This window comes from Micromesistius poutassou, assembly GCF_964030765.1.
Source record: "Micromesistius poutassou genome assembly, chromosome: 17".
NCBI lineage: Eukaryota > Metazoa > Chordata > Actinopteri > Gadiformes > Gadidae > Micromesistius > Micromesistius poutassou.
Genome location: NC_140287.1, coordinates 2556328 through 2571212, shown reverse-complemented (window position 1 = coordinate 2571212; position 14885 = coordinate 2556328). Strand labels below are relative to the sequence as shown.

The following is a 14885-nucleotide window of genomic DNA, read 5'->3' as shown; positions in this document are numbered from 1 at the left end:
GCACGAGCCAGTGCGCCAGCAGAGCGCCCGGCAGAGACAGAGCGCTGACTGCACAGATCCGCCACAGCACACAGGATCAGGTAATTACAATACGTTATCAGTGTTCGTGTCCGTCTAGGTATTGCTCTATTCCACTCATATTTATTAGTCGAACCACTGGGTAATTCATTGGTTGGTGCACGCGACGATTCCAGACGCCTTGGAATAATGTGTTCTTTTTTGGTGTAATCATAATTCTATATCTTAAAAGAAAATGCTATGTGTCTTGATTTCAATGTAAATAAAATAATAATCCACGAAAAAAATGATGCAACTAGATGTTTCTAGTTTACACGTCATCGATCTGCATGTAGACTATAATCACATAAAGCTGCGGTTTAAACATGAGTTGAATTGCAGTGGGTGGGGGATGTTTAATTGTGTTCAAATTAGATCTTTACCATGTCTTGGCTTTATGTCTGGCAATTGACGTGAAGACGGCCAATTTCTATACCCATGGAGACTGACTATTGAGATCCTCAATGCGGTGTTGCTGTTGCATAGAGACTAAAAAAATGTGGATTTCATGGGTGATGCATTGAATGACATCGCCTCTATTTGAAAAGAATGGCTTCGTTGGACGAGCTTCGTGCATTTCAATTGTAGAATAAAAATGCTACATTTTCATTTATTTTGTTGAAATGTAGAAAAGGCAAGAAGACATGATCCCTCGTGACGTGTAATTCATAAGAGATGAGCTGCTTGAACAAATTTAGACTTGACCAAATATATATGATGTCATTTGTTTCGCCGTAGATGTTTTTATTTTAAGATTCGGATAAAGAGCAGGTGCAGCGCTCCACCGCGTCATCTGAATGGAAACATGGACACCTTCAGGGGAGAACATTTGACCAATCATGTCCAGGAACTATGAGGTAGGCCTACGTATAAACTGCTGTTATCCACCATCATCATCAACCACCAGTATTCAGATTTTATCAATCTGAAGGTGTTACTAAGTGTTAATCAGTTATATGATTAAGCCCTTGAAGTCAAACTCGTACTACTTTTTCCACTGCAGAATATAAAACCATTGCCGTCCTCCTGCCACCTGCTACAACCTATAGCATCTATTAGGTCAAGTTAACTTTATTTACACAGTGCTTTATCACAGTCAATATTCTCCAAGGGGCTTGGCTGGCCTGGATTGTACCAGCTTGTCTTCCTCTTCCTCCCTCACATTAGAAACCTTGAGGAAGAACCCAGATGATGTTGTATTTAGCGACTTGCATCGCTCATTGTTTAAATACTGTATGTCTGCAAAAGACTCAAGACTCTCCTGTTCAGAGTTCACCTAGACTCTGTATAGCCAGCCCGTCCCTCCCCTCCAACTTATTGGATGTTGTACGTCCTGGCACTTAATGTACACACTTATTGTATGTCGTACTTAGTTAGTTAGTTAGTTGTTTTAGCATCTTATCCTAACTATCTTTGTTGTATACAGGGAATGGGTTAACCTAGCGATTGTTGGTGCTTTGCACTTGGTTCTATGAACATCCTTACTGTACCGACAGCGAGATATTGTTTCTCTTTCTCATGACAAATGTACTTATTTTAGGTTGCTTTGGATAAAAGCGTCTGCTAAATGCCCTAAATGTAAATGTATGTCATTAATGAGCATTAACCACCCCTACATCCCCCATACCTCCCCTGATGGGGTCGATAGGTCACCCCAACCCTGACCCTCTCTCTGACCCCCCCGCCCAGCCCGGGCACTCGGTAGGGATGCTGGCGGCCGTAGAACACGGTCCCATCCTCTGCAGCGACTCCAACATCCTGTGCCTGTCCTGGAAGGGCCGCGTGCCCAAGAGCGAGAAGGACAAGCCGGTGTGCCGGAGGCGGTACTACGAGGAGGGATGGCTCGCCACGGGCAACGGGCGCGGCGTGGTGGGCGTCACCTTCACCTCCAGCCACTGCCGGCGGGACCGCAACACCCCGCAGAGGATCAACTTCAACCTGCGGGGGCACAACAGCGAGGTGGGGGGACGCGTGAGGACGTCAGGAGAGCCGCACCCCGCATGCACGCCCCAACACGCAGACAGAGTCTATTACCATGATAGGGTCGTCAAGTCGATGGAATACGGTTTATTATCGTCACAGTGAGGACGTCCCATTAGGTGATTGTCTCGATGAGTAGGCGTATAGTGTATTATCACCACCGCTGCCGGACGTATGATATCTCCTGTGGATTAGTTCAAGTGAGGCCGTGTTACATCGGACTGTACAGTGAGATTAATATGGGATCATTCATTTATTTAGTACCACCTCAGACGTCCGGTGTGTAAACACGTTTTGGAAGGCTGCATAGCAATCCCAGAATTGTTATAATTTTCCATGAGGCCAATCAAAGGTTACACTATCTTGCTTCACCAACAGATTGTTTAGTTGTTACAATAACTGAGTAATTGATAATAATAACACTAAAGTGTTATTATAGTGTGTTATTATAGTGTGTTATTATAGTGTTATATTACTTACTATAGTAAGTGATGATATGAAAGCGGGAGATAGTAGTAGTGCTAGTAATACTAGTAATAATAATTTATTTATATACTTTATTTACATTCTTTTGAATGAGGGTCATATGTGACGTACTGTGAGCTGTCACCTTAATCTCAAAAAGTTGTCAGTTCAAGCTGCACTGAACGTCAAGCGGCCCACGGTTTGAAACCCCCCCTTGTCCCCAGGTGGTGCTGGTGCGTTGGAACGAGCCCTTCCAGAAGCTGGCCACCTGCGACATGGAGGGAGGGATCTTCGTCTGGATCCAGTATGAAGGACGATGGTCGGTGGAGTTAGTGAACGACCGCGGAGCTCAGGTTCAGTGTTTTGTTACTGCTGATTCAGACTTATAATAACACACACACACACACACACTCTTATACACACACACACACACACACACACACACACACACACACACACACACACTCTTATACACACACACACACACACACACACACACACACACACATACAAACACACACGCACACACACAGACACACACACACACACATACAAACACGCACACACACACACACACACACACACACACATACAAACACACACTCATATGCTATTACTGTACAGAGGTGAACACAGTGCATAATGTTTATGTTGGACGGGGACGGTTGTGAGGGGCAGGCTATTCTAGGCTCTAGGTTGGTTCACCTCCAGGCTAAGGTTAAGGGCACGGCGTGTGTAACTGTCCCCGACGGTCACCGCGGCGGTTGTCGTTGGACCGACAGGTGAGCGACTTCACCTGGTCCCACGACGGCACCCAGGCTCTGATCGCGTACCGGGACGGCTTCGTGCTGGTGGGCTCCGTCAGCGGGCAGCGCCACTGGTCCTCCGAGATCAACCTGGAGAGCCAGATCACCTGCGGGATCTGGACTCCGGACGACCAGCAGGTACACCTCGTTGGTTGTCCGCTGGTCGGGGTGAAGAGCAGCCATCCATCCATCCATCCATCCTTCCATCCATCCAAGTAATGTTGTACGAGACACTTATTTTTTTTCTTTCACTGGAATTCATTTCGTTTGTTAAAAACAAAGTTCAATTAAATAATGTATAGTAAAAAAAAAAAAGTGTTGCATTAGATCACTTAGGAAGGCACTTGTCTTGTCCGTTATCTACTCTATGTCCTAATCTTAGATGGAGCGTCTTTACCACGTCGTGGTCCCCCTACAGGTGTTGTTTGGTACTGCTGACGGACAGGTGATCGTCATGGACTGCCACGGACGGATGTTGGCCCACGTTCTGCTGCACGAGTCAGACGGGATCGTGAGCATGTCCTGGAACTGCCCCGACTTCCTCGTCGAGGACAGCACTGAGAGCGACACCGACTCTGATGACAATGTTCTGCCCTTAGGTACCAAGCCCGCTTCCATGCCCTGTACGCTCCTTGGATGATTGTCGGTAACTTTTTCCTTCTGGTGACCCCTCTGTTGCCCACCATTTTGAATGGTGGTATTTACGCCAGACAATACCCGTAGTTGATAGAAGAAGAAAATACATTAAACCCAAACACATTTGTTTTGCCCAACTTAAACATGTTTTGTTTTCACATTGACATGATGGATACAGAAGAACGAATGACCTTTACCACCACTGCAGTCAAAAGAATGTTTTGTTAGCTTTGTCAGTAGCGTCGCTCTGTGTGTGTGACTCCGCCCTCACTGTGTCCTGACGAGGCCGCCTTGCTCTCTGACCTCCCTCCAGTGCGAAGCATCAAACCCTTGTTGACGGTGAGCTTCTTATCAGGAGACATCAGCTTAATGAACAACTACGACGACCTCTCGCCCACCGTTATCCGCTCGGGCCTGAAAGGTACGCTTATCATCTAGTCACCTCATAGCACGTGAGACCAGATTAAGCTTCACATCAAAGTTCAAATCCTGATGCGATTAACCATTAAGTTGGGTTTAGGGGGCAAGAGAATTAAGTACTTTAAGGACAAGATTCACAGAATACAGTTGACCATAATTCAGCCTTTTAGATCAAACAAATGGGATACTATCAATAGCACAATGTTATAACAACCATATGGTTTCCGTTTGGCCACTGCCCACCCCCAGTAGCTTGAAGTGAATCAGTGACACTCAGAAACCCCGTTGTGGTTCAGTTCTAGTTATCCGGTCGTGGTGATATCAGGGCGTCCTTCCTCATTCTCCAGATGTGGAGGTCCAGTGGTGCTCCCAGGGAGACCTGCTGGCCGTGGCCGGCATGGAGAGACACTCGGCAGACGCCGACTCTTCCTGCGCCTCCAACACCAGGAACGCCCTGGTGAAGTTCTACAACGTCCAAGGAGAACACATCTACACCCTGGAGACGCCCGCGCAGGTGGCCGCTCCGCGCCTCCAGCTGAGGCTGTGCTTTAATCAATGCTTCGATCGTTTATTCTATTGGGAAACCTATCGGTGAAGAAACTGTGTGGGCACAGGAAGTGACGTGACCTAAGCATGTCAGCGCGGTTAAGCTCCACCAGATAGACACTGATTGGTGGTTGCTGGCAGGAAGGCACTCGTTGAAAGAGTGGATCTTTCCACCAGTGCCTAATTTCACATCCTGTTTCAGGGCAGCATCCCGACGGGTTTTATTACAGTACAACAGTTTACGTTAGAGATGCGATGCAACATTCAAAATTCACGCACACACGGTGGCAGCTGTTAAGTGCACCGATAAGTGCATCTGAACAAAATGTAAATACGGTTTAATCTGTCAATGTGCTCATGGTTGCCATGGAAGCTCAAACAGTGCGTCACACGCTGCATTGGCGGTGTGGAAGTCGCTGGTGGCGAAATGAACGTGGACGCTCACCGCGGACCGGTCGGGAACAGTAACCGACGTGTGTTTCAGAGGCCCATCACCACCATCTGCTGGGGTCACCGGGACTCGCGGCTGTTCCTGGCGTGCGGGCCGGCGCTGTACGTGGTGCGCGTGGAGCACCGCGTGGCCAGCCTCCAGTTGCTATGCCAACAGGGCATCGCCAGCGCACTGCGCGAGGAGAGGGACGTGGGGAAGCTGAACATGCCCTCCCTGCTCTGCTCTTACGTCACCACCGCCTTCATTCCCACCATCAAGGTACGCCACCGCTACCACAAAGGTACGCCACCGCTACCACAAAGGTACGCCCCCGCTACCACAAAGGTACGCCACCGCTACCACAAAGGTACGCCCCCGCTACCACAAAGGTACGCCCCCGCTACCACAAAGGTACGCCCCCACCCATCAAGGTACGCCCCCGCTACCACAAAGGTACGCCCCCGCTACCACAAAGGTACACCCCCACCCATCAAGGTACGCCCCCGCTACCACAAAGGTACGCCCCCGCTACCACAAAGGTACGCCCCCGCTACCACAAAGGTACGCCCACTACCACAAAGGTACGCCCCCACTACCACAAAGGTACGCCCCCACTACCACAAAGGTACGCCCACTACCACAAAGGTACGCCACCACCCATCAAGGTACACCCCCACCCATCAAGGTACACATAAACCCATCAAGGTACACCCCCACCCATCAAGGCACACCATTAAGGTACACACACAAATTAAGTGACACCAGCACCCATTGAGCTACACCCAAACCCATTAAAGGTGACATATTGTACCACCAGGTGTGAGTGTGATTAGCCGTTACAAGCCTCTTCTGACATCACAAGTGGGCGTGTCCACCTGGACGAGTGCTTAGCAAACGTTGCTCATCTATCCGTCACACATCTAGGTGGACACGCCCACCTGTGATGTCAGAAGCGGCCGATTTTCTTTTCATCACGGCCCGTTCTTGTGCTATCACGTTGAATCGTGACTCACCGTGTTGTGTTCCCTGACCCGTTCCTCGCCACAGCCTCCGATCCCGGACCCCAACAACATCCGGGACTTTGTCAGCTACCCCACCGCCGGCAACGAGCGGCTGCACTGCACCATGAAGCGGGCGGAGGACAACCCCGAGGCCGGCGGGCCCTGCTACACCCTCTACCTGGAGCACCTGGGGGGCCTGGTGCCCATCCTCAAGGGCCGGCGCATCAGCAAGCTGCGCCCCGAGTTCGTCATCATGGACCCCAAAATGGACGGCAAAATGGGTACGATTACATTTTGAATACTGGGGGGGGGGAAAAAAAGGATGCACACCTCCTGAATCAGTGTGAGATGCTGCCGAGGGTCCACAAGGTTCCGTTTCCGTCCAAAATAACCGTTTGTATAAATTGTGGTTTCGTCGATGAAAATAATCAAAGGAATGAGTAAAAGCGGTGACTTGATGTCAAGCGGTCTGGTCTGTGTCCCCAGAGGAAGTGTGTGTGAACCCCATGATCTCCTACACGGACAGCTGCAACGGCTCCGACTCCAGCGACGTGGAGCTGACGGACGAGTGGGTGGGGAAGAAGTCCCCGAAGCTGACCCGTGGAAACAGGTCACCCAAACTGTTCAGGTCCAAACAACTGTTTTACCTTAAAGTGATCGTATCGAAGATTTTCCTGTAAATAAATGTTGGATAAGTCCCTTTCTATCGCCGATCGGGCCCACTGATGAAAGACCTTGAAGTCCTTGAATGTTACGCACTGGGTGTTTGTGGCGACATTCGGGGGAAACATACAAACGGCGCTCAGTAAGTGAGGCATTTTCCTAGACTGGGTAGCCCCGCCCATTCTGTCGGCGATTTGAGTTCGCCCTGCAGAAGGGTCTGGAGAAGAGCAATACATTTCTTTCTAGTTTCGATATGTTTTTGCGGGAGCCAATCACCAAGCTGGCTTTTCCCCCTGGTGCGCTATTGGCTGGTTTAACACAATGACGACAGGGAAGCGACAGCAAGCAGCCAATTGCGTACAGACTAGAGTCAATTTAACTCCGCCCGTTGATCATTCCTCTTGTGCTGAAGAAAATGACAGCAGCTTCCCCAGACCAACGTGCAAACTATGATTGAGCTTGGTCTGGCAATAGCCAGGCTAGCATTTTCCATCACCACAGAGAGGGTATTCGGGGCTAACTCAAAATACTCGCTCTTCATCTCACTAGTGTGTGAAGCGTTGCCAGTAAACCAACTGCAAACTGACTAACGTCATAATCACATACATACATTTTGAAAGATGATATAGACAGAGAGAGGTCTTGTTGTAATTAACTTATTTATTGACAATATGACTGCATACACCCCCTAATGATTGAAAAAAAACATATGCGATACCCAGACAGGTTAATCACCCCTTATTACACGTCTGCATACTGTTGACAATGGAACTGCGTCCATAGCAACGGTTTGTTATTCACAGCAGTGGTCTGATACAATGAAATAATCGTTGAATGACGTAACTGACCATTCAGAAGCCTTGTTCAACAAAGCCTTGTAATAAATATATTATGTCGACCTCATTGTTTCAAAGAATGAACATGGAATCCAGGAAGTCTCCTAAGCTCTCACGAGCCAATCAGGAGGGCCAGCGGTCCCCACGCTTACCGTCAAAGAAGGCTCCAGTTCGCTCCCCCAGTCTGACTCGCCGGGAATTTTGTATGGACGGCATCACAGAGGTACAGCCTTATTATTCACTTAATGTTCTGCCTTATGGTCCGTCCAATCATTCCCTGAGCTTGTCCGTGGTGTGTTCGATTAGTTATGGGTAATGTGGAAACCACTGCGACAGGTTGGAATTTATTCCATCAAATGTAGCGAAGAATGCATGAGAATATCCAAGAAAACAGTCAGAGATAGACGTTACCGCCCCCCCCCCCCCCCCCCCCCCCCTTCAGTATTGATAACATGCCCTTCTTATTTTTGTTATGCTTTTACTTTCTTTTGTAGCACAACTACCTCGCTCAAGTTACATCCAACATATGGGGAACCAAGTTTAAAATTGTCGGGCTTGCCTCTTTTCTGCCTGCCAATCTCGGTGCAGGTAAATATGAAAATGTTATGAACTATGTAATGCAGGTTTAATTTTGTATTGCATTTTTACCTATGAAAAGGCTAAGCTTTGGTTCAAGCTTTGGTGCCTTGAGAAAGCTACAGTGCAGATTGACCCAAAAAAATATGTAGCATGATTTATTCTCTAAAATGTTAAATTTCAAGTGACACGTAGAACACTGAACCACTACAAAACTGATCCTCTTCAAACCTCACACTCCTCTCTCACTAATGCAGATATGTATTATTTTCTTCCATTTCTGTGATCCCAGTCATCTACAAAACCAGTTTACTGCATCTACAACCGAGGCAGATGACAATCTACCTTCCGGAAGTGAGGAAGATCTCCTTAGACTTCATGAGCCTGCCTGTTTTCAACCCCAACGTCTTCAGTGAGGATGAGGATGACCTGCCGGGTATGAATACCCATCTTATCATAATATAATAAGATGACATTTTCACCTGGCTAACCCAATGTTTACATCTGTTGTGGAATTTATGCATTTACCCATGTAAACAAACAATTTCCAAAAACTTATATATTTAAATATACTTTTGTTTGTCTTGATGTAAGTAATAAACTCAATAATTTACATGGTGATATCTAAATGTAAATTTTTTTACCCTATTCACGTGAGAAAAAGAATGAATAGGCGTATGAATAGGATATATTTAAGTTTATTTTCTTCTGGGATTTTTTTTCCTTACTCAGGATGTATTGAGGATACAAAATCAGTTGAGTTTGCTTCGGTTGCAATCTGTTCTAGGTTGACCCCCATTTTGGCTTGAAATGACTGGACTAAATAGGGGAATAGAGGGAATTGCATTGCAAAGGCATTTAAACCTTTCTTCATTTTAATCTTTTTTTCCTCCTTTCCATTTGAAGTGATGGGTCCATCAGGCGTGGCCGGAGACAACCCCCCCTGTACAGTCAACATCCCCATCGCTCCCATCCACAGCCCCGCCCAGGCTATGTCCCCCACTCAGAGTATTGGCCTGGTGCAGTCTCTTTTAGCCAATCAGAACATTCAGCTCGATGTCCTGACCAATCCCACGGCCACAGCCGCGGTGGCTGCTGCTGCGGCGGCCGCAGCTGCCGCTCCGCCCCCCGACCACAGCCAGGATTCGGTGGCAGCGGCGCCGTATCCAGTGCCGACCCGCTACTCGAACCCGGGGCAGGCCATCTTCAGCGGCATGGACATGGGCCCCCCTCTCCTGGCCGTCACCCCTCCTCTTCCACCTCCTCCCCACCACCCCCCACCCGAGCCACACCCTCACCCCCCCCACCACCCCCAGCGCTCCCGGGCCCAGCAGCTACACCATCAGCCGCCGTCCAAGCAGTCACAGCAGATGCAGCTGCAGCAGCAGAAGACGCACCATCAGCAGCTGCTGCAGCACCCGCCACCACACCACCACCATCAGCAACAGACACAGCAACAACATCTGCATCAACAACAACAACAGCAGCAACAACAACAACAGCAACATCTTCATCAACAACAACAGCAGCAGCAGCAGCAGCAGCAGCAACAGCAACATCTACATCAACAACAACAGCAGCAACAGCAACAACAGCAGCATCAACAACAGCAACAGCAACAGCAACAGCAGCATCAACAACACCAACAACAACTGCAGCAGCTGCACCACCAGCAGCAACTCCTGCACCAGCAGCAGCAGCAGGCGCAGCATCAGCAGCTGCAACAACAGAACCAACAGCACGCCGCCAACCCGCAGCAGCTGCACCACCAGCAGCAGCAGCAGCTGCATCAGCAGCAGATGCAGATGCAGCACGAGCAGATGCAGCAGCAGCAGCAGCAGATCCGCCTGCAGATCCAGGAGATGCGGCAGCAGCAGCAGCAGCTGCAGCAGCAGCACCAGCAGCTCCAGCAGCAGCACCAGCAGATGCAGCAGCAGCTGAAGATGCAGATGGCGCTCCCCCCTCCCCCGTCCGGCTACCCCACGCTCTCGCTGCAGCAGCTGCACCTCCTGCCGCCGATGCCCCCCCCCCCGACCACGGAGCCCGGGCTGGACAGGGCGGAGCAGCACGGGCACGGGTCCAAGCCCAGCCTCCCTCGCTCCCTGCCGCCCTCCTTCATGGACGCCGATGGCTCGGTGGAGATCCAGATGAGGAAGATGAACCCTCCGCCTCCGTACCCGGGCACCACGGTGACGGTGACGGCGTCGGGGGTCTCGTCGTCGGCCATCCCCCAGACCCTCATCACCAACTGCGACAGCCCCAGCGTGCTGGCTCCGGATCCCTGCCTGAAGAAGGACGAGTTCCTGCTTCACCCGGTCACCCTGCAGTACCCGACGCCCCTGGGCTACGAGAGGATCACCACCTTTGACAGCAGCGGCAACGTGGAAGAGGTGTGCCGCCCGCGAAGACGCCTCATCCGCAATCAGAACACCTACGCCCTCCAGGGCATCAGTGGCTCCGCGACCCTCAAGGTCACGTCGTCAGACAGTAAGAAGATCCAGCTGCCCTACAGCTCCGCCACTCTGAGCAGACTCTCTGTGCCTCGATACTCCATCCCCAGCGGAGACCCGCCTCCTTATCCCGACCCGGCCAATCAAGTCCTCACTACGCTCCCGCCTCCCCAAAGGATCGATAACACCCTCATTCATGCCACACTGCGCCGTGACCGCAGGGACCAGGCCCTCAAAGTGCCCCAGATGATGGAGAGCTCACGGACGCTTCCCACCAAGTCGAAGGTGAACAGTGCGCTTGCGCTCTCCTACCAGCAGAGGATACCCACCGCTCTGTACACCTGCACGCAGTGCAGCAGCAACAACAGCAGCACCAACGTCAGCGTCAGCGGCGGTGGGACCAGCAGCAGTGGCATCGCGGGGGGGACAGTGGTACGGCAGGACTTCCCGCCCGGGAAGGGAGCTCACCATAGCACAATTATCGTGCACTCCAAGAGCACCTCCCCCCTCACCTCCCAGTCCTCCCAGTACAATCTCCTGGGTCCAGTAGACAACAACCGGGACAGAACCGTGTACGTCAACTCGGCCTTCACCGAGGACGAGGCTGTGAACCAGCAGTGCCACCTGGAGAAGTCAGTGCGCCACCTGACCCTCGGCGACGTTGGTCTGACGGTCAAACGTCCTCCGCCCTACCAGTGGGACCCGTCGTCCTCCACCTCCACAGAACACTTCTGGCTCGCCCCAGAGCAGACCATGCTAGCTCCTCCGCCGCCACCACACAAACCCCCGCCGCTCATCTTCAGCCAAGCCCCGCATCTGGACATGGCCCGTCTACCCTTTGTGTTCACCACCAAGCCCCCGAACAGCCCTAGCACAAGCACACTGACCTTTCCCTCCGGCTATCAGATATCCCTCTCGCCGTTTCCCCCAGGCATGGGTCATAGCGTGTCGTCCACGCTGCAGACTCTCCAGAGCACCTCGCAGCAGAGCGAAGCCATCGGGTCGATGCCTTTTGCCCAGCAGGGTGCGAGTCTGGTCCTCCCTCCAGGCTACCCGTCCAGCCTCGCCAACTTGGCCTGCTGCCCTCTTCCCCCCATGTACCCAGGGGCGAGCTCCTGCGCTGGGCTCCAGCTGCACCCTGTGAACCTGCACCCCTGGAACCCCTATCCTTGCCCTCCACCGCCGCCCATGCAGGACCCCCCCTCCCATCCAGCGCCACCCCTGCCTACCAAAACCCACCAGAAGTTAGAAAAGCCAATCCTTTCGCCGCCACCCCCGAACATGCCACCTCCTCCTCCTCCCCCGCTCCCTCCCCCGCCACCTCCCACCGAACCCCCACCACCACCCAAAAGCACCACGGAGGACCATGCGGAGTCTGCCAACAACTTCCTGGAGCCGCCGTCCCTTAACGACAGCCCTGTGCCGCGGGAGTCTGAGCGTGTCAGCAAGAAGAGCCGCAAGAGGCTGGACAGCCGGGCAGAGGAGGCCAACATGCCCGCTGTCTCCGAGGGCAAAGGCAGGAAGGAGGGCCGTGCGCTGTCCGACTTCAACAGCCTCATCTCCAGCCCGCGGCTCGGGGGGAGGGACAAGAAGAAGCCCAAGGGCCAAAGAGAGCAGCTCAACAAGGGCAAGAAGATGATGAGCAGGACCACCAACGAGTTCCAGGACAGTTCTGAGAGCGAGCCGGAGCTGTTCATCAGCGGGGACGAGCTCATGAACCAGAACCAAAGCAGCAAGAAGAGCTGGAAGAACAAGAGGAGTCTCCGCATGGCCAGCGAGCTGGAGGAGATCAAGTGCCGCAAGGCCAACGAAAGGGAGGACCGCAGCCTGGGCAGCCAGGGCTTCGTCTACGTCATGGCCAACAAGCAGCCCCTGTGGAACGAGGCCACACAGGTGTACCAGCTGGACTTTGGTGGACGGGTCACTCAGGAGTCTGCAAAGAACTTTCAGATCGAACTGGACGGCAGACAGGTTGGTCACTCTTTGAGAAAACAGCTCCTCGTTGATTTTGTTGTTAGTGCAATATAAAACGGTGGCTAGATAAGATGACTCATCAGGGTTCTCTTTGTCGTTGATTTAAGGTGATGCAGTTTGGACGGATCGACGGCAACGCTTACATCCTGGATTTCCAGTATCCTTTCTCTGCTGTGCAGGCCTTTGCTGTCGCCTTGGCAAATGTAACGCAGCGGCTCAAGTGAAAGACTCTTCTGATTTGTACTTGATAATAATTATGTTGTAATTCAAATACACGCATTGGATTTAGGCAAAAGCTAGGAATTCACAAAGGGAACAAGCAACATGAATTATTGGGAAAGGAATATAATGTGTACATTATCTTAAATATGCACATCATTTACAATAGGTAGGTTAGATCTCACTTTAAGACCAAGAACAATTAACTCATTATGGACTTCATGTGTCAATGTGATTAGAATGCAAGTATTAAGCTGGCTATAGGTATTGCGCTATAAAAAAGTCCACAATATAAATAAAGGTTTAAAAGAAATATATTTTTGAAAAATATATATTTAACCATCAGTGGCAGTGGCATTTTTCCCAGCTCTAATTGGTTACATATGATGACTATAGCACTTATTAAATATCACTATCACAAATGCAAACAATTCAAGGTGAATATGTAATCAACTTCAAGACAATGGGTGCTTTGCTTTCATTTGTGAGTATGTACACAGAGATCCATTTTCCTTTGGGAAATTAGTGTTCTTATTTGCGCTTTTTATGTTGATCACTAGCTGGTGTGACAAAGTAACAAAACTATTTAACTTTTAAATGGCCAAAAAAAATAGATATATATTTATGATCTATCCGTTATCCTGGTATTGAAAATGAGGAGCAAGAGGAATTGAACCCTGGACCCCTTGAGTTCTCTGGGTTTTTCCATTGCTCGGTTGGCGTTGTGCGTCGTCTGTGTGTTGATTATTATTCGCTACTTGAATGTGAAGTGCTTTGCCTCCTGGGGGTCATGCTGCTTTGGATAGACTGAGCATGTCTGCAATAATGCGACTTAAAATTGATGTTATACTTTCCAAAAGATGATATGAAGCTGCTTGTGCTGTCTGTATAATAAATAGCCTTTGTCGAGACCATTTCATGATGAATTGAACAAAAGTAGTGGGTAGATGTTGCTAGTTCCTGTAACCATATGGTCATTTGCTTGTTCATAGTGACGACACTGAGGGATGACTTTATTGATGATTTAATTTAATGATGACATTTGTTGTAAAGCAAAGGTATATGGAATGCAACGTTTTAATAAAACACCAGGTGCAGATATATGTGAGTTGCTGCTATTGTAAACTATGATTTTGGTGAATATTTACAGATGTCTATTATTGTCTTTTTTGGAAAATATTTTGAAGAGTTGTTTTTCCTGAGCCTATAATCGAGTAGCCTACATACACGTTTCATTTCAGAATGCCACTTTGATACTTAGTTATTGTCAGTTATTACTGCCTTACTTGGTTGCCTAATTGTCTTTCTTTCCCTTTTTTTTGTAAACAATACATATGTAAAGTAATGGTTTATAAGCCCAGGAACTTAATAAAATACTTTCTTTGAAATGCTTAATAGTTCTGTATTGTTCATACTATACAGAATTAGTCAGAGAATACCCCTGGTTTAATATTGGTCTTATTTATTATTTTCTTCTGACTATTTATGTACCTTTATAATTGTGTTCTGTGTACATTGCACCATATGTATATTGGTCAATGCCGATATCACTGTAGCCCCTGAGAGATCAATTGGAAGGAATGTATCCTTAATTCTCTGTTTGTAGGCTACTGCTTTGATTAATGACAATAAAAAAACATAATTGCTAGTAGTAGTTACATTACAACTCAGTTACATTACAACTCAGTGGGGACACACCATCTATAACCGAGGTGTGAACATTTTCCAGTATAAAAGGTTTACCAGTAGAGGGCAGTAGATGGCTGTGGGGTGAACTGGGAATGGTCGCTTAAGGTTAACAATCGGGGGCGGGCACTCACGACAGT

The 14885-nt window shown here is 49.5% G+C and overlaps 1 protein-coding gene across 3 annotated transcripts; it reads left to right on the top strand.

Moving 5' to 3' along the window:
* Positions 1 to 814: 814 nt before the first annotated feature.
* tulp4b (TUB like protein 4b) lies at positions 815 to 13169 on the top strand. Of its 3 annotated transcripts, XM_084481796.1 has the most exons (16): positions 815 to 914; positions 1747 to 2016; positions 2727 to 2855; positions 3285 to 3446; positions 3727 to 3907; positions 4258 to 4365; positions 4712 to 4878; positions 5395 to 5619; positions 6388 to 6622; positions 6828 to 6951; positions 7919 to 8063; positions 8335 to 8428; positions 8709 to 8852; positions 9323 to 9741; positions 9904 to 12837; positions 12948 to 13169. In XM_084481796.1, exons 1-16 carry the CDS (start codon positions 897 to 899, stop codon positions 13062 to 13064), a joined length of 5472 nt encoding a protein of 1823 aa, XP_084337922.1. In that variant the 5' UTR covers positions 815 to 896; the 3' UTR covers positions 13065 to 13169. The 3 variants fall into 3 exon arrangements, with proteins under 3 accessions (XP_084337922.1, XP_084337921.1, XP_084337920.1); XM_084481795.1 differs by having other exon boundaries at positions 9323 to 12837; XM_084481794.1 differs by having other exon boundaries at positions 9254 to 12837.
* Positions 13170 to 14885: the final 1716 nt, after the last annotated feature.